Source organism: Trichomycterus rosablanca, chromosome 15 (genome assembly GCF_030014385.1).
Source record: "Trichomycterus rosablanca isolate fTriRos1 chromosome 15, fTriRos1.hap1, whole genome shotgun sequence".
NCBI lineage: Eukaryota > Metazoa > Chordata > Actinopteri > Siluriformes > Trichomycteridae > Trichomycterus > Trichomycterus rosablanca.
This window is the reverse complement of record NC_086002.1, coordinates 33,103,454-33,129,700: the sequence shown is the minus strand read 5'-3', so window position 1 is coordinate 33,129,700 and position 26,247 is coordinate 33,103,454. Positions and strand designations below refer to the sequence as shown.

The window sequence follows — 26,247 nt, the reverse complement described above, 5'->3', positions numbered from 1 at the left end:
ACCTTCTCATTTCTGGGCTTGGGACGTCCCGATGGCTAGACCGTCTCAGCCACCTCGTCCCCACTTCCTCCTGGACCAATCGTGTCCGCGCACAGTCACAGTCCGTGAGATTCAAACCCGGGATGGACTGACCCACCAAACAGAACGAGTGGACACGTAGCGTTAGCGGAAGATGCAGCGCTTATCTGTCATCAGTTATTTTTAGTAGCGTCTGTGCTACAGCTTCACTCTCACACACTTTGCACATGCGCTTGCTAGGTGGTTAACGTGTCTTACCGAGTTATAAAGGGAAGTGTGACGCGTTTCATTACCCACGAACAGAAGAACACAGTGCAGTCCCAGAGACGGACCGACCGACGGTGACGGACTTCAATAAACTTGTTATCCTGAAGGACGATGAAGATTCTTCTCACCTTCACCTTCTGCCTGGTCTCAGGTAAGGAGATGCATCTATAGATGATCACTAGTGAGTGTTCTGGGTGTGAAAACCAGCTTAGTTTCAGGATTAACCATGACGGAGCATTTGATGTTCTTGTGAGGTTGAAGGATCTATTAGGTTCCTCGTAGTTCAGGTGTTGAATGCTCTAGATCTCATAAGCTTATAGACCTGAGGGACTCTGATCAGGAGCAGATGGTTATGGCCAGACCATGGGGTGAAGCATCTCCCAAACAGCAAGTGGGAGAGGTCTGAGAAAGGACGTGCCACCAACCTTCGAGAGATTGTTGGGCGGCCAAGACTCTTAAAGGCTGTGAGAGAATCTACTGTGACTCTTCTGTGTACAGATCACATAGTGCCCGTGCCCACCTTACAGGTGGTATGTCCGTTTTCTGATTGATTGGGTGTAAACTGGGACAGATCCCATGTGCCTTTCCAAACTACTGTATGTCCAATAAAGTTCCAGACATGTCTGAAGGGTCATTAAAGCAAACAGGAGTCACCTGACCACAAATCAAAGGGTCTGGAGCCTCTCTTCTTTGGATCAGCCAACAAACTTTCAGGATGTTCCTTACATGGTTCCTCTGGTTTCTTGATTATAATAACTATTTTATCCTACAGCTGGAACCTCTGCGCTAATCACAGTAACTGGATCCAGCGGGCACTCAGTTCAGATCAGATGCCCCTACGAAGCCGGATACGAAGACTACAAGAAGTATCTGTGCCGAGGCGACTGTCCAGTCATGAGCAGTAGAGACGTTCCAGTTAAATCCGGGTCTCCTCCAGAAGATCGGAGGTTCTCTCTGAAGGATGACACAGGATCCAGAGTCTTCACCGTCACCATCGCTGATCTGAGAGCAGACGATGGAGGAACGTACTGGTGCGGGGTAAAAAAAAGTGGCTACGATATTTACACAGAGGTTCTCCTGCAGGTCCGAACAGGTGAGTGTTGGAACAAGGGAAACTATCCATGGTTCGAGTCCCCGGTGGTTGAAAATGCTAGCGTCATGCAGCTTCACTCACACACATCTCAAACATGCACTCGCTAAGTGGTCAGAAGAGGAAGTGAGAAGAGTGGTCTGATCTCAGATAAGCAAATGCACCCAAAGATAACCACCAATACCAGGGATAGAGTCTAGACAGCGTGAGCATTCCGGCTAGGCCGATTTACAGAATAAGGCTAGTGCTAAGGTGTTTAGCCTCCCTCGTTTATGCTTGTTTGAGACACGACTCGAAGAGTTTCCATTTCGGCACAGCAGCTCTGACGTCTGACCGGCTTGGATCCGAGCTAAGAACTATCCTTTTTGGTCACCCCAGACCTTGCGCATTAGCCAAGTGTTGCACGCTGATAGTCACAAAGAACCCTGGTTCTTAAACCGGTTCTGAACCGACCCACGTTTCCACCACAGGACACGTTTTTAGAGTGAGCTTGATGGTTAGAACCAACCAGGGTAGTCGCGAGAAGCTCCAGCGTCCTGCACAGAGCCAATCGACCGCTCTGGGATGAAGCGGAACAGTGTCCTGCACAGAGCCCTGAGCTCAGCCCCACTCTGGGATGAACCAGAACTGGAAAGGTTTGAGTCTCAGCCTTGCTGTCGTCCAGCAGGACGCCCACACAGATGCTGACCAGCCCGTCCAGGGGAGGGGGGACTGTACGGGACTGTAGGGATGCTCGCTGGTTGATGGTTCCACAACTATCCCTTTTCCACCGACGCCGATCCAGCTCCGTTCTGGTTCGCGAACTTGCATCAAAGCACTGGGTGGGTAATCCAGAGGTTGCTGGTTCCAGCCCCACCACTGCCAGGTTGCCACTGTTGGACCCCTGAGCAAAACCTTTAAGCTTCAGCTGCATCGCAATAATTAAAATGTAATTATTTCAATTTCCACCCCTCAGGTGACCCTAAGAAAACAACCGTGTCACCTCCTGCACCCTCCACCACGCCTCCTTCTGTCCGCACATCAGCACCGGCTACGTCCACTCCAGGAAGCACAGGTAGGTCGTTCTCGCCTGACCTAATAATAACGTGTCCGTCGTGTCGTTCATCACGTACAGTACCTGTTTTTATTTTAGCTCCTGCGAGGAACGATGGCGCCCAGACCGGCGCTCCTTCATCCTCGGGTATGTAAAGTGATTTCTTGCAACTACCAAGGTTATCATAACAACTGCTTAGCAACAACCTAGCAACCACCTGAAATATGGTTTTAGTTGCCAAGAACATATAAAATGTTGAACATGTTTACGACTATGGCGTACGCATGAGGTTAACCGATCAACTCGTGGATATAACTGTAACTACTCGGATACTGTAGCCTGGATCAGACCTTCATAATGATCACTGTGCTTTAATTCCAGCTCCCGTTCACACCGTCGTCGTCCCAGTGGTCATCGTGCTGCTTCTGACCGGTCTCGTTTTATTTGTTGTGTTATATAAACTACACAAGAAAAGAGGTACTACTACACACACGTGGACACACACGTGATACATCATTCAGAACCGAAGTGATATTTGTATCATAAAGCTCTAAATACACTCGTTCCTGTTTTTCTGCAGGTCAAGAAGGACCTCCAAAGATCTCCAAAGAGGTGAGTACGAAGCCTTGGGTTAATCATGATGTCTTCAGAATATAGCGCTAAACTTCTTACTGTTCCAGGTGGATGAGGTTGATGGAGATGTCCCCCCTGCTGAAGCAACCTACGAGAATCTACAGAGAGGAACCGACGATCTGGACTCAGTTTACGAGAACCTCCGGCGTTAAATAAAATGCTTTTACACACATGCATGAATGTTTATGTCTGTTATGTCCTCTAGATGGCAGCAAATGCCTAAAAATGGTTCAACTCCACAGTTTATCCACTAAACGGCTTTATTCTTAGTTCTGATCGACTTATTCAAGTACTGACTGGCTTGTGGTTGGATCTTGGTGCATTTTTAAGAAGTTTCCTAAGTAGGGGATTACTCTCCTTGGAGTCAAGACGCCCCTTTGAGATGGTTTGGGTGTCTTGCAAGATGGTCAGTCAGCTCCAACTAGAGTTATCCCAGGTACCTTCACAGACACCCCAGGACCCACTGGTGGGACTATACTGTCCATCTTACTGTCTTACAGTTGGCTTGATGACGTCTGGGGATCCCCCAGGAGGAGTCTGGGACACCGGGCGAAGTCACCAAGAGAAGTAGATGGAAACTCTTAAGCCCTGTTCCTGTTCCACACAAAACCAGGTGTAGAAATGCATCAACCACAAACCAGACACCAGATGGTGCTTCTTGATGACGTCTGGGGATCCTCCAAGATGAGTTTAGGAAGACCTTCTCAACCTGTTTCCACCTCAACCATCACCAAGAACAGTAGACGGAAACTCAGTTTGACGTCCTCATGAAGACGCCCAAGAGGTTTCCACAAACTCTGCTAAGCTGCGCTGTTTTGAGGATCAGCTCGCAACCCAAAACTCAATTGAGAAGCACTACGTTCCAAGAGATCATCATCATCATGCAACGGTGCAAGCAAACAGCAGGTCCTGGGTCGACCTCCTCCTGGTCGGCCGTGCCTGGTACACCTCCAAAGGGAGGCGCCCAGGACAAAAATTTGATGCCACACCTATTCTGCAGAAGCTGAAGAAGCAAATTGGGTAACATCTATTTTTGGGAAGTTTATGAGCAACACAGCAGAACGTCAACAGGTTACTGATAAGAGCGCTGGCTTGCAGCATGGAGAAGGTTTGTAGCTTTGGTGGTGAGCCCACACTTGCCCTCAACGACCACCTCAAACGTCTTCCTGAGAGCCAGTGAGGACGGGATCACAGGAGAACTGACTGTAAGCCCAGCAACGTTAGGTTTCACAAATGCTCTTGCTAAATAATTTGCAAGTCTTACATTGTCAGAAAAGAGGAAGTGAGAAGTGTTTCATCACTCTAATAGATGAAGCGAATCAGTCGCAGAATCAGTCGCAGAAACGGACCGGCGCAGCGACGGAGTGTAACGAGAGCCGCATTTCATCCTGTTCAACATGAAGAGTCTCCTCGTCTTCACCTTCTGTCTGATCTCAGGTAAGGTAGTAGGTGTTTGCTCAGGATAACGTTTGTCTTGACAGCTGGAGCAAGCCAGCACCTCAAATCACAAATGGTCTCGGACTAACTTGGACAAAGTCCCACAGAAACCCATCAAAAACACGTGGAAAATCTGTTGTAGCCAAGGGGAGCCTCAATGTCCAGGGTATGGTTTGGAAAAGATTTGCGAAAACAAAGCTCACGGGTCGAGTACATATACTTTTGGGATCCTTATACTTCTTGTTACTTCTTTACATGGTTCTTCAGATTTCTGCAGAACTTGTCAATGCTTGACGTCATTGTGATTTTTATTCCACAGCTGGAACTGCTGCTGATATATATGTAACTGGATTCATCGGCGGCTCAGTCGAGATCAGATGCCCCTACGAAGCCGGAGATGAAGAAAACATGAAGTATCTGTGCCGAGGTAACTGTCATGTCATGAACTTTAGAGACATTCCTGTTCAATCCGGATCTCCTCCTAAAGATCGGAGGTTCTCTCTGTATGACACAAGATACAGCATCTTCATCATCACGATCACTGATCTGAGACTGGACGATACCGGAACGTACTGGTGTGGGGTACAGAGAACAGGTCACGATCTGTTCACCAAGGTTCAGCTACGGGTTACAACAGGTGAGTGTGGGATAAATCAAAAATGGTTAAGGTGTAAATAATAGTAATGAAAAAAATCTGGGTGACCACCGCCCGCATCGAGTATGGAAGTAAGCAGAACTACTTAGCATGCCGAACCTTCCACAGATACGATCATCTCTTTCCATCCCTCAGCTCATCCTAAGAAAACAACCACGACCTGTACATCAGTGCCTGAAACCACAGAGACCACACCTACATCCACAGGTAGGTCACTTTCACCTGACGACACGATAGGTTGGCTGCCAGAGATCACGGTTAACTCTGGTTTTCCTCTCACACAGGTCATGACCAATCCACCTCCCACCCGCCAACACAACAATACTGTCTCGCCAACTGAAACATGCTAAGTCTTCCCCTACAGGTAGGTCATGTCACCCGACCCCCCGTCATGTCAGAAGTTTTTCAAGGTATCTGTGGTTGTAAATGATGATGAATGAATGAACGCTTTTGGTGTGATGGTGCGAAGTCTAGACAATTCCAAATTCTCTGGTGTCTGGATACAGAGCACCAAAAGCCGTCACTGTCCCAAAACTTACGGACTGCACTGAGCTATAATGAAGCTACACTCGGTTATTATTAACGCTCTTTATTTGTTCTACTTTCAGAAAATGATCCTACGCTTCAACGTCCAACGTTCCTACATCAACACAGACCAAACAGACTCCATCTACCAGAACCTGGACCAACACCAGAGCCTGAACCCTGGACGTCACCACGTTATTTTAATGTTTGGTGTTTTTTACACGTGTGTTCTTTCCTGCTAGACGTCAAAAATAAATCTTACCTTACCAGTCTGACCGTCATCTGCACCTCAGACACCGATACTGGGAACATCTGCGTCACAAATGTCCTCAAACGGGTCACAGAAAGAAATTAAATTCTGAGTCCTGGTCTTGTCTTGTACACTAGGTGGCAGCAGATAGCTTTTGGTTGCAGACCAGAATGGACAAAATATCGGAAACCTACATTACTATGACGTCACTAGGACGTATTAAGTAAAACGCCAGTGTTTTGCTTCTTTCTTGGTTCTGAATGCTCTTATAGAAGTGCTAAACGGGTTAAATGTTTGGACATTATGATATTAATGATAATAATAATAATAAATAATAAAGTAGTAATAATAAATCATAATAAAGTGGTACCACGATATGATATTATTCCTTCCATTCTGAGTCCTGGTCTTGTCTTGTACACTAGGTGGCAGTAGATAGCTTTTGGTTGCAGACCAGGATGGGTCTGACGATCGCAGGGGTGGACAAAATATCGGAAACCCAATAAGTACAGCGCCTTTGTCCTGAATGCTCCTAAAGAAGTGCTTAATGGGTTAAATGTTGGGACACTCATCCCAAAGTAAATCGTATGATGATATTGATGATAATAATAATAATAATACTAATTAATAATAAAGTACTAATAATCAAACGATCCTTAAATGTACGGATGAACGTAGTAATTAGCAGAGGTGACCACGTTCATTTGACCTCTAGTTGCATTGGTAGGTCAGACGCCCTTCCTGATGCAACCTTCTCATTTCTGGGCTTGGGACGTCCCGATGGCTAGACCGTCTCAGCCACCCCGTCCCCACTTCCTCCTGGACCAATCGTGTCCGCGCACAGTCACAGTCCGTGAGATTCAAACCCGGGATGGACTGACCCACCGAACAGACCACTAACCGGAACGAGTGGACACGCAGCGTTAGCGGAAGATGCAGCGCTTATCTGTCATCAGTTATTTTTATTAGCGTCTGTGCTGCAGCTTCACTCTCACACACTTTGCACATGCGCTTGCTAGGTGGTTAACGTGTCTTACCGAGTCAGAAGGGGAAGTGTGACGTGTTTTTTTTATTACCCACGAACAGAAGAACACAGTGCAGTCCCAGAGACGGACCGACCGACGGTGACGGACTTTAATGAACTCATTATTCTGAAGGACGATGAAGATTCTTCTCACCTTCACCTTCTGCCTGGTCTCAGGTAAGGAGATGCACCTATAGATGATCACTAGTGAGTGTTCTAGGTGTGGGAACCAGCTTAGTTTCAGGATTAACCCTGCTGGTAATACCGGTAATGGCGGAGCATTTGATGTTCTTGTGAGGTTGAGAGGTTGAGGGATCTGTTAGTTCAGGTGTTTAAGGCTCTAGAGCTCATAAGCTTAAAGACCTGAGGGACTCTGATCAGGAGCAGATGGTTATGGCCGGACCATGGGGTGAAGCATCTCCCAAACAGCAAGGGGGAGAGGTCTGAGAAAGGACGTGCCACCAACTGTCGAGAGATTTTTGGGCAGCCAAGACTTGAAGGCTTTGAGAGGATCTACTGTGGCTCAAACTGCAGACCAGGTGCAGACCAGTCCAAGTGCCCGTGCCCACCTTAGAGGTGGTATGTCCGTGTACTGATTGATTACTGTATGTCCAATCAAGTTCCACAATTTGAAGGGTCTGCAGCAGTTCTAAGGAATCCCTTCAGCCTCTCTTCTCTGGATCAGCCAACCACCTTTCAGGATGTTCCTTACCTGGTTCCTTTGGTTCCTCTAGAACTTTGCTTGATTATAATTACTATGATTTTTATCCTACAGCTGGAATCACTGCTGATATAATCACAGTAACTGGATCCAGCAGGCGCTCAGTCCAGATCAGATGCCCCTACGAAGTCGGATATGAAGACTACATAAAGTACCTGTGCCGAGGCGACTGTGCTATCATGAGCAGTGAAGACATTCCGGTTAAATCCGGGTCTCCTGCTGAAGATCGGAGGTTCTCTCTGAAGGACGACACAAGATCCAGAGTCTTCACCGTCACCATCACTGGTCTGAGAGCAGATGATGCAGGAACGTACTGGTGTGCGGTAGAAAAAAATGGCTACGATATCTACACAGAGGTTCTCCTACATCTCAAACATGCACTCGCTAAGTGGTCAGAAGAGGAAGTGTGAAGAGTGGTGTGATCTCAGATCAAATGAGCCCAAAGATAAGCACCAGTACCAGCGGTAGAGTCTAGACAGCGTTAGCATTGCCGCTGGGGTTATTTATAGAATAAGATGTTCAGCCTCCCTCGTTTATGCTGCTTTGAGACACGACTTGTAGAGTTTCCGTGTCAGTGCGGCAGCTCCGACGTCTGACCGGCTTGCACTGGCCTCGCATTAGCCAAGTGTTGTGCACTGAGAGTCACAGAGAACCCTGGTTCTCGAACCGGTTCTGAACCGACCCGCGTTTCCACCACACGGCACGCTTTTAGAGGGATTTTGATGGTTAGAACCAAGGTAGTCGCGAGAAGCTCCAGCGTCCTGCACAGAGCCAATCAACCGCTCTGGGATGAAGTGGAACATCAACATCATTGGACAGTGGGAGTCCAGTAGGCAGAGCTTTGGGAAGCCAATCGGAAGGTTGTCGGTATATCAGGTGGTCGCTAGGATGAGCCAGACGTCGTCTGTGTGGGCGACCGGCTGGACGATAGCAAGGCCGAGACTCGAACCTCTTCAGTAGCCAGGTTTCTGTAGCAGTTGTGCAGTGCAGTTTGTGTAGTGTTGTGCACTGAGAGTCACAGAGAACCCTGGTTCTCGAACCGCTTCTGAACCGACCCACGTTTCCACCACACGGCGCGCTTTTAGAGGGATTTTTATGGACCAGAACATAAACATCAGTGGACAGTGGGAGTCCAGTAGGCAGAGCTTTGGGAGGCCAATCGAAAGGTTGTCGGTATATCAGGTGGTCGCTAGGATGAGCCAGACATCGTCTGTGTGGGCGACCGGCTGGACGATAGCAAGGCCGAGACTCGAACCTCTTCGGTAGCCAGGTTTCTGTAGAACTTCTTGATGGTGAGACGTTACTCTGGTTTCTGTCCTACAGCTAGAACCACCGGTAAGATCACAGTAACCGGATCCGCCGGCCGCTCGGTCGAGATCAGATGCCCCTACGAAGCCGGATGCGAAGAGAACCTGAAGTACCTGTGCAGAGGCGACTGTGCTAATGGGGACATTATTAAATCTAGCGGTCAGAGGTTCTCTCTGTCCAACGACAGAAGGTCCCGAGTCTTTACCGTCACCATCTCTGGTCTGAGAGCAGCCGATGGAGGAACGTACTGGTGTGTGGTACAGAAAGCACTTCTTGATATCTACACAGAGGTTCTCCTGCAGGTCCGAACAGGTGAGTGTCGGATGGATGAAAGTCGAGCGTCCAGGGTTTGAATCGCCAATGGTGCTATAGTTAGGGTTCTTGTGTTTCACCCCTAGTTCAAGCGACCGCGCCACCTCCTGCACCCTCCACCACGACTCCTTCTGTCCGTACATCAGCACCGACTACACCCACTCCAACAACCACAGGTAGGTCGTTCTCACCTGACCTCTTTTCCATAACGTGTCCGTCACGTCGTTCATCCTGTACCTGTGTTTTATTTCAGCTCCCGTCCAGACCGGCGCTCCTTTATCCTCGGGTATGTACACTTAGCAACATCCTAGCAACCGCCTGAAATCACCTCGAAGGTATTTCTTGCAACTACAACACGTCATAACACACGATGTATCCCCTAACACGCGTCACAACATGTCATAACACTTCATAACACACAACTGATCCCATAACACGCATCACAAGACGTCATAACACACGATGGATAATAACAGGACTTTTTGTATCATAACAACTGCTTAGCAACAACCTAGCAACCACCTGAAATATGCTTTTACTTGCCAAGAACATATAAAATGTTGAGCATGTTTACGACTATAACGTACGCATGAGGTTAACCAATCAACTAGTGGATATAACTGTAACTACTCGGATACTGTAGCCTGGACCAGATGTTCATAAATGATCACTGTGCTTTAATTCCAGCTCCCGTTCACACCGTCGTCGTCCCAGTGGTCGTCGTGCTGCTTCTGACCGGACTCGTTTTATTCTTTGTGTTAAATAAACTACACAAGATAAGAGGTACAACTAAACACTACACACGTCACTGGACACATGTGGACACACACACGTGATACATTATTTAAAACCTATTTTCCTCGCAGGTCAAGAAGAACCTCCAAAGATCTCCAAAGAGGTGAGTACGAAGCCTTGGGTTAATCATGATGCCCTCAGAATAAAATGCTAAACTTCTTACTGTTCCAGGTGGATGAGGATGATGGAGATGACCCCCCTGCTGAAGAAACCTACCAGAATCTACAGAGAGGAACCGACGATCTGGTTTACGAGAATTTCTGGCGTTAAATAATGCTTTTACACACATGCATGAATGTTTATGTCTGTTATGTCCTCTAGATGGCAGCAAACGCCTAAAAACGGTGCAACTCCACAGTTTATCTACTAAACAGCTTAATTCTTAATTCTGATCGATTTATTCAAGTACTGACTGGCTTGTGGTTGGACCTTGGTGCATTTTTAAGAAGTTTCCTAAGTAGGGGATTACTCTCCTTGGAGTCAAGCCTCCCCTTTGAGATGGTTTGGGCGTCTTGCAAGATGGTCAGTCAGCTCCAACTAGAGTTATCCCCTCAACCAGGTTATATTACGGCACTAACTGCCAACTTTCAAACAGTTCTCTAAACTAAAATAAATGAGCAGGTCGAGTTCACGTGTCATATTAAGTCATTTCAACAAATTCCGCTCGAACTTATTACACTAATACTAAACTAATTCCTCTGTGTTGGTGTAACTTACAATCGTACGTTTCCGATCCACAATACTAACTCATTTAGTTAACGCATGCGCACTTGGCACGTTTCCGAGAGATCGCTAGCATCGAGTAACGCGGATAAAGGTCCGCGAATGTGAAGCTATTGTTATTGTACAAATATTAGCTGGAGAAATGTGTGAAAATAAATGTAAAACAATGTTCGGAAGCCCAGAACTGCCGGGGGAGAGTAGAGCTGGTCGTTTTCTGGTAGTATGTTAGCGTGCTAGCTTGCTAATTTGTACTTATTTGGTTATTTTGTAAGCTATTTTGCTGTTGAATTGCATATTCTGTTTAATAAAGGTTTTTAATAATGCTCACTGTGTTTCATAACGATCGTTCTTTACAACTTAAACATCTGGACTAGGGTGGCCAGGCGTCCGGCTTTAGGTCGGACAGTCCGGTTTTCCAGCTGCCAGTCCTCCGCCCACACAACGCTACGACGGACACCATGTTCGCCCTTTCATGGAGACGCTATTCCCCGTTGGCTGTGGCGTCGGTTAGCAGGATGATGCAGCACAACGACCAATATGAGGTGCCTCCAAATTCCCCAGATCTCGAGCCAATCGCGCATCTGTGGGACATGGAGGCCCCACCTCACAACTTAAAGGATCTGCTGCTGACATCTTGGTGCCGGATACCACAGCACACCTTCAGGGGTCTGGTGGAGTCCAGGCCTCGACTGTTAGGGTGCCTGCGGTAGCTGGTGAACTTACCCCGGGTTCCCGGCGAAGCAGGCGTTACAGAACAAAGCAAAGCAAGGCTTCTTGTAAGAGGCCTGTTAATTAGGGCGATTGCCTGCAGCTGCACCTGGCCTATTTAAGCCACTAGCGTGCAGCAGCGGGTGTCGCAACTTTGTTTTTGTTGGTCTGTGTGAGAGCATCTACTCACCCTTTTTAGGGTCAGAAGGTAGTCCGGACGGTTCTAGTTTGTTCGGCTATGTAGGCTGAAAGGCTGAGGTAGTTAGCCCTTTGCTTTTGTGAGGGAAAGCGTGGTGCGACTACGTTCAGCCCTCGCGCTGAAGTTTTGTTTTTAGCGTGTAGCGCTAACGCTCCTGCTACGTTAGCAGGAGGTTGGTATCCGCCATTTTGCCGGTTTTTTCGGTGCTTCAAAAAGCTTGTGGTAAAGCGGTTTGTAATATCCTGGGTGGCGCAGCTGGTGGACGCTCCCCTCTGGCGCCAGCATCCCCGGTTCTAATCCACCTAAATAGCCCTCTCTAATTCACCTCTTTTGTGCTTTACAGGTCGGCTGACTCCTTTCCCCAAATACGGGCTTCAGGAGCGCTCACCGATACTGTCCTACCGAAACGCGCTTGTCAATTCGGGATCTCCCTGTTTTGGGAGCATTTAATAATTTTTTTTGTTTGTTTTTTACCGTCTCGCTTTTGGTTTACTCACTGTTAGCCAGTGTTTGGTGTAACGGGTTGCGCATATGCTCCGCGCCTGAGCGACCGGGGTTCGCGTCCCTGGCTTGCATTATGATTTTTCCTTTTTTTTTTTTTTTCAGTTATACCCGCGGATCCAGCGGCTCAATCGGGGTTCTCCCGATTTGCCTTTTTGTTCCTGCCTTTTCGTGTTTTATCTATTTTTTACCTTTTGTTCAAATAAACTTTATAATTTATATCTGCACCTTGGGTCCTTGTCCATTCATCATTACATCGACGGATCAGGGTGTGATCGGTGATCGGTGTAGTTCTTACATGGTTCATCAGGTTTCTGCAGAACTTTGCCTGACGTCATTATGATTTTTATTCCACAGCTGGAACTGCTGCTGATAAAATCAGAGTAACTGGATCAGAGGGCGGATTAGTCGAGATCAGATGCCCCTACAAAGCTGGATATGAAGATTCCACAAAGTACCTGTGCAGAGGTGAATGTTATACGTGGTCAATTAAAGACATTCCTGTTGATTCAGAATCTGCTAAAGATCAGAGATTCTTTCTATACGACAACAAAACTGCCAGAGTCTTCATCATCACCATCACTGATCTGAGACCAGACGATGGAGGAAAATACTGGTGTGTGGTAGAGAAAGCACTTCGTGATGCATTCATAGAGGTTCATCTACAGGTTATAACAGGTGAGTGTGGGATAAATAAAAAATGGTTAAGGTGTAAATAATAATAAAAAATCTGGGTGACCACCTCCCGCATCGAGTGTGGAAGTAAGCAGAACTACTTACCCTGCTGAACCTAGTGCCAGTCCTCCACAGATACGATCATCTCTTCCCATCCCTCAGCTCATCCTGACAGAGGAACCACAACCTGTACATCAGCGCCTGAAACCACAAAACCACAGAAACCACACCTACAACCACAGGTGGGTCATTTTCACCTGACGACACGATAGGTTGGCTGCCAGAGATCACGGTTAACTCTGGTTTTCCTCACACACAGGTCATGACCAATCCACCTCCCACACGCCGACAAAGCAATTCTGTCTCGTCAACTGAACCCACATGCTAAGTCTTCTCCTACAGGTAGGTCATGTTTACCCGACCCCTCGTCATGTCAGAAGTTTTCAGGGTATCTGTGGTTGTTAATGATGATGAATGAATGGACGCTTTTGGTGTGATGGTCAGCTGTTCGGCTAAGGGCAAATACTTTTATACCCTGTGGGCAACGGGGTCCGGCTTGCTTGAGGCATTGTTTGGACTCGCGAACAACTAAGATAGATGAAATACTCAACACACACAGGGCGTCAAACCCCAGACTTGGTCTCCACGTCACTTCAGCAGCACATTCTACAGTGTTTGATACTCTATACCTCCCAAATATAAGGTTCCAATCTTCTACCTTCCCCCAAGATCTCCAGAACTTCTTCAGCACCACCTTGATACGACACACCAGCCTCGAAGTCTAGACAATTCCAGATTCTCTGGTGTCTGGATACAGAGCACCAAAAGCCGTCACTGTCCCAATACTTACGGACTGCACTGAGCTATAATGAAGCTACACTCGGTTATTATTAACGCTCTTCATTTGTTCTACTTTCAGAAAATGATCCTACGCTTCAACGTCCAAAGTTCCTACATCAACACCGACCAAATGGACTCCATCTACCAGAGCCTGGACCAACACCAGAGTCTGAACCCTGGACGTCACCACGTTATTTTAATGTTTGGTGTTTTTACACGTGTGTTTTTTCCTCCTAGACATCAAAAATACATCTTACCTCACCAGTCTGACCATCATCTGCACCTCAGACACCGATACTGGGAACATCTGCGTCACAAATGTCCTCAAACGGGTCACAGAAAGAAATTAAATTCTGAGTCCTGGTCTTGTCTTGTACACTAGATGGCAGCAGATAGCTTTTGGTTGCAGACCAGAATGGACAAAATATCGGAAACCTGCATTACTATGACGTCACTAGGACGTAATAAGTAAAATGCCAGTGTTTTGCTTCTTTCTTGGTTCTGAATGCTCTTATAAAAGTGCTAAACGGGTTAAATGTTGGGATATTATGATATTAATGATAATAATAAATAATAAACAATAAAGTACTAATAAAAAATCATAATAAAGTGGTACCATGATATGATATTATTCCTTCCATTCTGAGTCCTGGTCTTGTCTTGTACACTAGGTGGCAGCAGGTAGCTTTTGGTTGCAGACCAGGATGGGTCTGAAGATCGCAGAGGTGGACAAATTATCGGAAACCTATTAAGTACAGCGCCTTTGTCCTGAATGCTCTTAAAGAAGTGCTTAATGGGTTAAATGTTGGGACACTCATCCCAAAGGAAATCGTATGATGATATTGACGATAATTATAATAATAATAATAATAATAATGAATAAAGTACTAATAATCAAACAATCCTTAAATGTACAGTTGAACGTAGTAATTAGCAGAGGTGACCACGTTCATTTGACCTCTAGTTGCTTTGGTACGTCGGACGCCCTTCCTGATGCAACCTTCTCATTTCTGGGCTTGGGACGTCCCGATGGTTAGACCGTCTCAGCCACCTCGTCCCCACTTCCTCCTGGACCAATCGTGTCCGCGGGCACAGTCACAGTCCGTGAGATTCAAACCCGGGATGGACTGACCCACCAAACAGAACGAGTGGACACGCAGCTTTTGCGGAACATGCAGCGCTTATCTGTCATCAGTTATTTTTAGTAGCGTCTGTGCTGCAGCTTCACTCTCACACACTTTGCACATGCGCTTGCTAGGTGGTTAACGTGTCTTACCGAGTCAGAAGGGGAAGTGTGACGTGTTTTTTTTATTACCCACGAACAGAAGAACACAGTGCAGTCCCAGAGACGGACCGACCGACGGTGACGGACTTTAATGAACTCATTATTCTGAAGGAAGATGAAGATTCTTCTCACCTTCACCTTCTGGCTGGTCTCAGGTAAGGAGATGCATCTATAGATGATCACTAGTGAGTCAAGTCAAGTCAAGTCAACTTTATTTATATAGCGCTTTTTACAATAGACATTGTCTCAAAGCAACTTTACAAAATCCAGGACCAACAGATACAAAAACCCCTGTTGAGCAAGCCGAGGGCGACTGTGGCAAGGAAAAACTCCCTGAAAATTACAGGAAGAAACCTTGAGAGGAACCAGACTCAGCAGGGCCCATCCTTCATGGGTGGCCTGGAGGATACTTTAAATAAATGCACGATTTACACAAAGCATACAAACACAGAATTAAATGATCAAAAAGTCATAACTGGTAATAAATAGATAAATAAACAATTAAATAATAATAGAGTTGTTATCCGCTCTAGTCTTCAATAAAGTCTGTAGTGATTTCTTGTCGTTGCAATTACTCCAGACCCGTCACATCTGACAGGAGAAGCATCGTTGTCCCGGCAGTCTCGACTTTAATCCTTAACCTCGGCGGGTAAACAGGTTTCCATCAGAATGCCCTCGGGGTAAAACAACAGAGAATGTAGTTAATAATGTACAATGCTGGTTGACAAACAGTTTTACAGAGAGTTTTAGACTCCGGCAGCCCTAATTATTACAGCATAACTAAAAGGGAGAGCGAGCAGGTAACTAGGTCATGAAGGCTTTCACAGGACATCAGCGCCCATCTCCCCACCGTCACCAAACCTGAGTGATCGGACAAGAGAGGCAGAACGACAGCAACCCAACATCCCTGATCACCACAAGTTTCTATGACCAAGAACCCCCAAGCTCTGCGCCTTTGTCTATATTAATCAAAAGCCTGAGAAAATAAATATGTTTTCAGTCTAGACTTAAACATTGAGACTGTGTCCGAATCCCGAATAGAGGCAGGAAGATTATTCCAGAGTTGTGGAGCTTTGTAAGAAAACGCTCTTCCACCAGCCGTGATCTTTTTAATTTTAGGAACTATAAGTAACCCTGCATCTTGTGAACGAAGTGGACGCGCTGGGCTGTAGTGATTAATAAGTTCACTCAGATACTGTGGAGCCAGACCATGTAGCGCTTTATAAGTTAGTAAAAGTATTTTGTAATCAATGCGAAATTTAACTGGCAGCCAGTGTAGAGATGATAGAACAGGAGTAATATGGTCACATTTTTTAGTTCTAGTTAGCACTCGAGCTGCTGCATTTTGAACTAACTGGAGTTTGTTTAAGGATCTACCAGAGCATCCAGTTAGAAGAGCATTACAATAATCTAACCGAGAAGTTATAAACGCATGGATCAGTTTTTCGGCGTCATTAACAGATAGTATATTTCTTATTTTAGAAATGTTACGCAAATGATAGAAAGCAACTCTAGTAATATTATTAACGTGTGTATCAAATGAGAGATCTGAATCTATTGTGACACCTAAGTTTTTTACATCTGGGCTGGGAGTAACAGAGAACGTGTTTAAGTTTAGCACCAGGTTAGACAACTTGTCTCTTGCAGCTTTAGAGCCAACAAGTAAAACCTCTGTTTTATCTGAATTAAGTAAAAGAAAATTACACGACATCCAGTTTTTTATGTCGTTTACACTTTAATCTTCTATCTTACTGATTGTGTCAGTATCATTTGGTTTGGCTGATATATACAGCTGTGTGTCATCTGCATAGCAGTGAAAGTTTATGCCATGTTTATGAATAATTTCACCTAGTGGAAGCATATAGAGTGTAAATAATAGCGGTCCCAGTACCGACCCCTGTGGAACACCATACTTTACTTTTGTAGTTTCCGAGCATTTATTATTTACATAAACGAATTGAGAGCGGTCAGTCAGATATGATTTAAACCAAGAGAGTGCGAGTCCTTTAACACCTGCTGTATTTTCTAGCCTCTCCAGTAAAATGTTATGATCGACCGTATCAAACGCTGCGCTAAGATCTAATAGAACAAGAAAAGAGACACATCCATTATCAGAAGACATTAACAACTCGTTAACTACTCTAATTAATGCGGTTTCGGTACTATGGTTGGGTCTAAATCCTGATTGAAATTTTTCATGAATACAATTTTCATTCAAATAAGAACATAACTGTTTGGAAACTACTTTTTCTAATATCTTAGAGACAAAAGGAAGGTTTGAAATTGGCCTATAATTAGATAAAACATGTGGATCAAGATTAGGTTTTTTAATCAGGGGTTTAATAACAGCACTTTTAAACAATTTAGGTACATATCCAAGGCTAAGGGATGCATTGATTAATGTAAGCAGGGGCTCTACAATAGCTGGGAGTAAATCTTTAAGTAAACGAGTTGGAACAGGATCGAGTATACACGATGATGACTTCGATGATTTAATCAACACAGTTAGTTCATTTTGGGAGATTGGATTAAAGGAATTTAGTTGGATTAACTCGTTACTATTATCACCAATGCTGCTCGGAGTGAGTCCATACTTAACATTGGCAGGTGACACACTCGGACTCTGAAGTCGTATTTTTTCTATCTTGTCATTAAAGAATTTTAAAAAATCATGGCTGGTACAGTCAGGCGGTATATTAGATTCAGTTTCATTAACGTTTTTAGTTAATTTGGACACTGTCTCAAAAAGGAATCTAGGATTGTTTTTATTTTTCTCTATTAGGGATGAATAATATAAAGATTTAGCTTTTATAAGTGCATGTTTATACTCAGTTAGAGCATCTTTCCAAGCAATCTTATACACCTCCAGTGTAGTGTGACGCCACTTGCGTTCTAATTTCCGTGCTGCTTGTTTAAGTGCGCATGTGTGGTCATTGTACCAAGGAGCAAGTTTTTTCTCCCTAATCAGTTTAGTTTTGAGTGGGGCTACGTTATCTAAGGTTGTGCGCAGTACGGTCTCTAAGTTTTGAGTTGCCTGATCTAGTTCTTTAGGTTCTGATGCTGGTATATTTGGTAATTCTGGTAGGCAGTTTATGAACGCTGCTGCAGTTGCAGATGTAATAGTGCGCTTATATTTAAAACGATGCGGTTGCTGTATATTATTGGACAGGGACACTTCATATATTAGTAGGGAGTGATCAGAGATTAAGTCATTCTGTGGTATAATTTCCAGGTTGTCTATGTTTATACCATAAGTAAGTATTAAATCTAAGGTATGTTTACAGCGGTGAGTGGGTGCTGTTACATTTTGGGTGATGCCTAAAGATTCTAAAATAGAATCAAACGCAGTTTTGAGTGGATTACACTTATCCTCATAATGGATATTAAAGTCACCAACAATTAAAGCTTTCTTAGTTGATAAAACTAATTTAGAAAGAAAATCGGCAAATTCGTTAAGAAATTCTGAGTAAGGACCAGGGGGTCGATAAACAGTAACCAGCTTAAACATACTAGTTTTATCAGATGAACATTTATTGGCTATGTCAGAGATAAGAACTTCAAACGAGTTTGTTATAGGAGTTGATTTTACAGTGAGACCTATGTCCTTGTCATAAATTGCGGCTATTCCTCCACCACGACCACTAAGACGTGGCTTATGTTCATAACTGTAACCCGGAGGAGATGCTTCATTTAAACCTAGATACTCATCAGGTCTAGCCCAGGTCTCAGTTAAACAAAGTGCACTAAGACTATTATCTGTAATTATTTTATTTACAATTACTGTTTTGCATGCAAGTGACCTGATGTTTAGAAGTCCTAACTTTAGTTTAGCCTTACTAGAGTTTTCATGATGCTCATTTAGATTAATTTTAATTAAGTTATTATGACATACTTTTTGATTTTGTTTTGGCTTACACCTGCCACGGTAAACAGACACAGTCTCAATGGTTTGTGACCTAAGGATTCCGGGTGACGTCCGATGGCGACTCGCAGACAGTCGGTTAGGCCTGTTAGTCTGCTGCCTGGTCTTGGCTCTGGATAGTCATTTAACACTATCTGTCGCTACACTAACGCGGTGGTAAAGAAGTGAGTGTTCTGGGTGTGGAAACCAGCTTAGTTTCAGGATTAACCCTGCTGGTAATACCGGTAATGGCGGAGCATTTGATGTTCTTGTGAGGTTGAGAGGTTGAGGGATCTATTAGGTTCCTCATAGTTCAGGTGTTTAAGGCTCTAGAGCTCATAAGCTTAAAGACCTGAGGGACTCTGATCAGGAGCAGATGGTTATGGCCGGACCATGGGGTGAAGTATCTCCCAAACAGCAAGGGGGAGAGGTCTGAGAAACGACGTGCCACCAACTGTCGAGAGATTTTTGGGCGGCCAAGACTTGAAGGCTTTGAGAGGATCTACTGTGGCTCAAACTGCAGACCAGGTGCAGACCAGTCCAAGTGCCCGTGCCCACCTTAGAGGTGGTATGTCCGTGTCCTGATTGATTACTGTATGTCCAATCAAGTTCCACAATTTGAAGGGTCTGCAGCAGCTCTAAGGAATCCCTTCAGCCTCTCTTCTCTGGATCAGCCAACCACCTTTCAGGATGTTCCTTACCTGGTTCCTTTGGTTCCTCTAGAACTTTGCTTGATTATAATTACTATGATTTTTATCCTACAGCTGGAATCGCTGCTGATATAATCACAGTAACTGGATCCAGCAGGCGCTCAGTCCAGATCAGATGCCCCTACGAAGTCGGATATGAAGACTACATAAAGTACCTGTGCCGAGGCGACTGTCCAGTCATGAGCAGTAGAGACGTTCCGGTTAAATCCGGGTCTCCTCCTGAAGATCGGAGGTTCTCTCTGAAGGACGACACAAGATCCAGAGTCTTCACCGTCACCATCACTGGTCTGAGAGCAGATGATGCAGGAACGTACTGGTGTGCGGTAGAAAAAAATGGCTACGATATCTACACAGAGGTTCTCCTACAGGTCAGAACAGGTGAGTGTTCTAGTCCCTGGTGGTTGAAAATGCTAGCAGCGTCATGCAGCTTTAATCGCACACATCTCAAACATGCACTCGCTAAGTGGTCAGAAGAGGAAGTGAGAAGAGTGGTCTGATCTCAGATAAGCAAATGAGGCCAAAATAACCACCAGTTCCAGCGGTAGAGTCTAGACAGCGTTAGCATTGCGGCTGGGGTTATTTATAGAATAAGATGTTCAGCCTCCCTCGTTTATGCTGCTTTGAGACACGACTTGTAGAGTTTCCGTGTCAGCGCGGCAGCTCTGACGTCTGACCAGCTTGCATTAGCCAAGTGTTGTGCACTGAGGTCAAAGAGAACCCTGGTTCTTGAACCGGTTCTGAACCGACCCGTGTTTCCACCACACGGCGCGCTCTTAGAGGGATTTTGATGGTTAGAACCCAGGTAGTCGCGAGAAGCTCCAGCATCCTGCACAGAGCCAATCAACCGCTCTGGGATGAACTGGAACCTCAGCATCAGTGGACAGTGGGAGTCCAGCAGGCAGAGCTTTGGGAGGCCAATCGGAAGGTTGTCAGCATATCAGGTGGTCGCTAGGATGAGCCAGACGTTGTCTGTGTGGGCGACCGGCTGGACGATAGCAAGGCTGAGACTCAAACCTCTTTGGTAGCCAGGTTTCTGTAGAACTTCTTGATGGTGAGACGTTACTCTGGTTTCTGTCCTACAGCTAGAACCACCGGTAAGATCACAGTAACCGGATCTGCCGGCCGCTCGGTCGAGATCAGATGCCCCTACGAAGCCGGATGCGAAGGGAACCTGAAGTACCTGTGCAGAGGCGACTGTGCTAATGGGGACATTATTGAATCTAGCGGTCAGAGGTTCTCTCTGTCTGATGACACAAGATCCAGAGTCTTTATCGTCACCATCTCTGGTCTGAGAGCAGCCGATGGAGGAACGTACTAGTGTGTGGTACAGAAAGCACTTTTTGATATCTACACAGAGGTTCTCCTGCAGGTCAGAACAGGTGAGTGTCGGATGGATGAAAGTCGAGCGTCCAGGGTTTGAATCACCAATGGTGCTATAGTTAGGGTTCTTGTGTTTCACCCCCAGTTCAACCAACCGCGCCACCTCCTGCACCCTCCACCACGACTCCTTCTGTCCATACATCAGCACCGACTACACCCACTCCAACAACCACAGGTAGGTCGTTCTCACCTGACCTCTTTTCCATAAAGTGTCCGTCACGTCGTTCATCCTGTACCTGTGTTTTATTTCAGCTCCCGTCCAGACCGGCGCTCCTTTATCCTCGGGTATGTACGCTTAGCAACATCCTAGCAACCGCCTGAAATCACGTCAAAGGGATTTCTTGTAACTACAACACGTCATAACACACGATGTATCCCCTAACACGCGTCACAACACATCATAACACTTTGTAACACGCGATGGATCCCCTAACACGCGTCACAACACGCCATAACACGTGATGGATCCCCTAACACGTGTCACAACATGTTGTAACACTTTATAACACGTCATAACACTTCATAACACGTGATGGATCCCCTAACACGCGTCATAATACGTCATAACACTTCATAACACATCATAACACGCAATGGATCCCATAACACGCGTCACAACATATCATAACACGCATCACAACACACCATAACACGTCATAACACACAATGGATCCCATAACACGCGTCACAACACGTCATAACACTTCATAACACGTCATAACACTTCATAACACTTTCTAACACGCGATGGATCCCATAACATGCATCACAACACACTAAACACGTCACAACACGTCATAACACTTCATAACACACGATGGATCCCCTAACATGCGTCACAACATGTAATAACACGCGATGGATCCCCTAACAAGCGTCACAACACATCATAACACGCGATGGATCCCCTAACACGTGTCACAAAACGTTGTAACACTTTATAACACGTCATAACACTTCATAACACGCGATGGATCCCCTAACACGCGTCATAATACGTCATAACACTTCATAACATGTCATAACATGCAATGGATCCCATAACACGCGTCACAACACGTCATAACACCTCATAACACATCATACCACGTCATAACACTTCACAACACATCATAACGTGTCACAACACGTCATAACACTTCATAACACACAACGGATCCCATAACACGCATCACAAGACGTCATATCACGTCACAACACATCATAACACGTCATAACACACAATGGATCCCATAACACGCGTCACAACACGCGATGGATAATAACAGGATGTGTTGTATCATAACAACTGCTTAGCAACAACCTAGCAACCACCTGAAATATTCTTTTACTTGCCAAGAACATATAAAATGTTGAGCATGTTTACGACTATAGCGTACGCATAAGGTTAACCAATCAACTAGTGGATATAACTGTAACTGCTCGGATACTGTAGCCTGGATCAGACGTTCATACATTATCACTGTGCTTTAATTCCAGCTCCCGTTCACACCGTCGTCGTCCCAGTGGTCGTCGTGCTGCTTCTGACCGGACTTGTTTTATTCACTGTTCTATATAAACTACACAAGAAAAGAGGTACAACTAAACACTACACACGTCACTGGACACATGTGGACACACGGATTGATACATCATTCAGAACCGAAGTGATATTTGTATCATAAAGCTCTAAATACACTCATGTTTTCCTCGCAGGTCAAGAAGAACCTCCAAAGATCTCCAAAGTGGTGAGTACGAAGCCTTGGGTTAATCATGATACCCTCAGAATATAGCGCTAAACTTCTTACTGTTCCAGGTGGATGAGGTTGATGGAGATGACCCCCCTGCTGAAGAAACCTACCAGAATCTACAGAGAGGAACCGACGATCTGGTTTACGAGAACCTCCGACGTTAAATAAAATGCTTTTACACACATGCATGAATGTTTATGTCTGTTATGTCCTCAAGATGGCAGCAAACGCCTAAAAACGGTGCAACTCCACAGTTTATCTACTAAACAGCTTTATTCTTATTTCTGATCGATTTATTCAAGTACTGACTGGCTTGTGGTTGGACCTTGGTGCATTTTTGAGAAGTTTCCCAACTAGGGGATAACTCTCCTTGGAGTCAAGCCGCCCCTTTGAGATGGTTTGGGCGTCTTGCAAGATGGTCAGTCAGCTCCAATTAGAGTTGCCCAGGCACATCCTTAGAGACCCCAGGGCAGACCCAGGACCCACTGTTGGGACTGTACTGTCTAGCTTACTGTCCTACAGTTGGCTTGATGACATCTGGGAATCCCCCAAGATGAGTTTAGGGATACCTTCTCAACCTGTTTCCACCGTGAACCTCACCAAGAAAAGAAGAAATGAGCTTCCTATGTAGGGGGTTACTCCATGTGACAGAGTGAGGAGTTCAGCAGGAGTTCAAGGGACACTTGGGGTCAAGCTGCTGCCCCTTTAAGGTGGTTTGGGCGTCTTGCAAGATGGTCAGTCAGCTCCTACTAGAGTTGCCCAGGCACATCTGCAGAGACCCCAGGGCAGACCCAGGACCTGGTGTCTATACTGTCTAGCTAAGCCTGGACGTCACCACGTTATTTTAATGTTTGGTGTTTTTACACGTGTGTTTTTTCATCCTAGACGTCAAAAATAAATCTTACCTTACCAGTCTGACCGTCATCTGCACCTCAGACACCGATACTGGGAACATCTGCGTCACAAATGTCCTGAAACAGGTCACAGAAAGGACAGAACGATCAGAATTATTTATTGAATTCTGAGTCCTGATCTTGTCTTGTACACTAGATGGCAGCAGATAGCTTTTGGTTGCAGACTAGGATGGACAAAATATCAGAAACCTGCATTACTATGACGTCACTAGGACGTAATAAGTAAAACGCCAGTGTTTTGCTTCTTTCTTGGTTCTGAATGCTCTTATAGAATTGCTAAACGGGTTAAATGTTGGGATATTATGATATTAATGATAATAATAATAATAATAATGAATAATAAAGTAGTAATAATAAATCATAATAAAGTGGTACCATGATATGATATTATTCCTTCCATTCTGAGTCCTGATCTTGTCTTGTACACTAGGTGGCAGCAGGTAGCTTTTGGTTGCAGACCAGGATGGGTCTGACGATCGCAGAGGTGGACAAAATATCGGAAACCTAATAAGTACAGCGCCTTTGTCCTGAATGCTCTTAAAGAAGTGCTTAATGGGTTAAATGTTGGGACACTCATCCCAAAGGAAATCGTATGATGATATTGATGATAATAATAATAATCAAATGATGCTTAAATGTACGGATGAACGTAGTAATTAGCAGAGGTGACCACGTTCATTTGACCTCTAGTTGCATTGGTAGGTCAGACGCCCTTTCTGATGCAACCTTCTCATTTCTGGGCTTGGGACGTCCCACAGGCTAGACCGTCTCAGCCACCCGTCCCCACTTCCTCCTGGACCAATCGTGTCCGCGCACAGTCACAGTCCGTGAGATTCAAGCCCGGGATAGACTGACCCACCAAACAGACCACCAACCGGAACGAGTGGACACGTAGCGTTAGCAGAACATGCAGCACTCATCTGTCATCAGTTATTTTTATTAGCGTCTGTGCTACAGCTTCACACTCACACACTTCGCACATGCACTCGCTAGGGGGTTAACGTGTTTTATCAAGTTAGAAGGGGAAGTGTGACGTGTTTCAGTACCCATGAACAGAAGAACACAGTGCAGTCCCAGAGACGGACCGACCGACGGTGACGGACTTTAATAAACTCGTTATTCTGAAGGACGATGAAGATTCTTCTCACCTTCACCTTCTGCCTGATCTCAGGTAAGGAGATGCATCTATAGATAAACGCCAGTGGGTGTTTTGGGTGTGGGAACCAGCCTAGTTTCAGGATTAACCCTGACGGAGCATTTGATGTTCTTGTAAGGTTGAGAGGTTGAGGGATCTACTAGGTTCCTCGTAGTTCAAGTGTTGAATGCTCTAGATCTCATAAACTTAAAGACCTGAGGGACTTTGATCAGGAGCAGATGGTTATGGCCGGACCATGGGGTGAAGCATCTCCCAAACAGCAAGGGGGAGAGGTCTGAGAAAGGACGTGCCACCAACTGTTGAGAGATTGTTGAAGGCTGTAAGAGAATCTACTGTGGCTCAAGCTGCAGATCAATAAACCCGTCCGTGTTCATGTCACAGACCAGGCGCAGACCAGTCCAAGTGCCCGTGCCCACCTTAGAGGTGTTATGTCCATGTCCTGATTGATTGCTGTATGTCCAATCAATTTCCAGAGAATTCTCAAGGGTCATTAAAGCAAACAAGAGTCACCTGACCACAATTTGAAGGGTCTGCAGCAGTTCTAAGGAATTCCTTTAGCCTCTCTTCTCTGGATCCTCTGTTCCTTACATGGTTCCTCTAGAACTTCGCTCGATTATAATCACTATGTTTTTTATCCTACAGCTGGAATCGCTGCTGATATAATCACAGTAACTGGATCCAGCAGGCGCTCAGTCCAGATCAGATGCCCCTACGAAGCTGGATATGAAGACTACATAAAGTATCTGTGCCGAGGCGACTGTGGTGCCATGAGCAGTGGAAACATTCCGGTTAAATCCGGGTCTCCTCCTGAAGATCGAAGGTTCTCTCTGTACGACTACACATGGTCCAGAGTCTTCACCGTCAAAATCTCTGGTCTGAGAGCAAACGATGCAGGAACGTACTGGTGTGCGGTAGAAAAAAGTGGCTACGATATCTACACAGAGGTTCTCCTGCAGGTCAGAACAGGTGAGTGTTCTAGTCCCCGGTGGTTGAAAATGCTAGCAGCGTCATGCAGCTTTAATCGCACGAATCTCAAACATGCACTCGCTAAGTGGTCGGAAGAGGAAGTGTGAAGAGTGGTCTGATCTCAGATAAGCGAACGCACCCAAAGATAAGCACCAGTTCCAGCGGTAGAGTCTTGACAGCGTTAGCATTGCGGCTGGGGTTGTTTATAGAATAAGATGTTCAGACGTCAGCGCGGCAGCTCCGACGTCTGACCGGCTTGCACTGGCCTTGCATTAGCCAAGTGTTGTGCGCTGAGAGTCACAAAGAACCCTGGTTCTCGAACCGGTTCTGAACCGACCCGCGTTTCCACCACACGGCACGCTTTTAGAGGGATTTTGATGGTTAGAACCCAGGTAGTCGCGAGAAGCTCCAGCGTCCAGCACAGAGCCAATCAATAGCTCTGGGATGAACCAGAACATCTACATCAGTGGACATGTGGAATCCCTACAGTC

At 45.6% G+C, this 26,247-nt stretch overlaps 1 protein-coding gene and 2 long non-coding RNA genes across 3 annotated transcripts; all 3 read left to right on the top strand.

Annotated features, from left to right (window-relative positions):
• Positions 1 to 2,987: 2,987 nt before the first annotated feature.
• Positions 2,988 to 3,217, top strand: LOC134329490 (uncharacterized). The gene is made up of 2 exons (XR_010014885.1): positions 2,988 to 3,020; positions 3,089 to 3,217. It is a non-coding gene; the product is annotated as an uncharacterized LOC134329490 (long non-coding RNA).
• A 1,173-nt stretch (positions 3,218 to 4,390) lies between these two features.
• LOC134329477 (CMRF35-like molecule 1) lies at positions 4,391 to 5,967 on the top strand. Its single transcript, XM_063010767.1, has 5 exons — positions 4,391 to 4,478; positions 4,798 to 5,115; positions 5,269 to 5,340; positions 5,418 to 5,497; positions 5,742 to 5,967. The coding sequence occupies exons 1-4, from the start codon at positions 4,439 to 4,441 to the stop codon at positions 5,471 to 5,473; spliced, it is 486 nt and encodes a 161-aa protein (XP_062866837.1). The 5' UTR covers positions 4,391 to 4,438; the 3' UTR covers positions 5,474 to 5,497; positions 5,742 to 5,967.
• Positions 5,968 to 20,921: 14,954 nt separating this feature from the next.
• On the top strand, positions 20,922 to 22,874 carry LOC134329486 (uncharacterized). Its single transcript, XR_010014881.1, has 5 exons — positions 20,922 to 20,989; positions 21,076 to 21,275; positions 22,470 to 22,565; positions 22,686 to 22,717; positions 22,786 to 22,874. It is a non-coding gene; the product is annotated as an uncharacterized LOC134329486 (long non-coding RNA).
• The last annotated feature ends 3,373 nt before the right edge of the window (positions 22,875 to 26,247 follow it).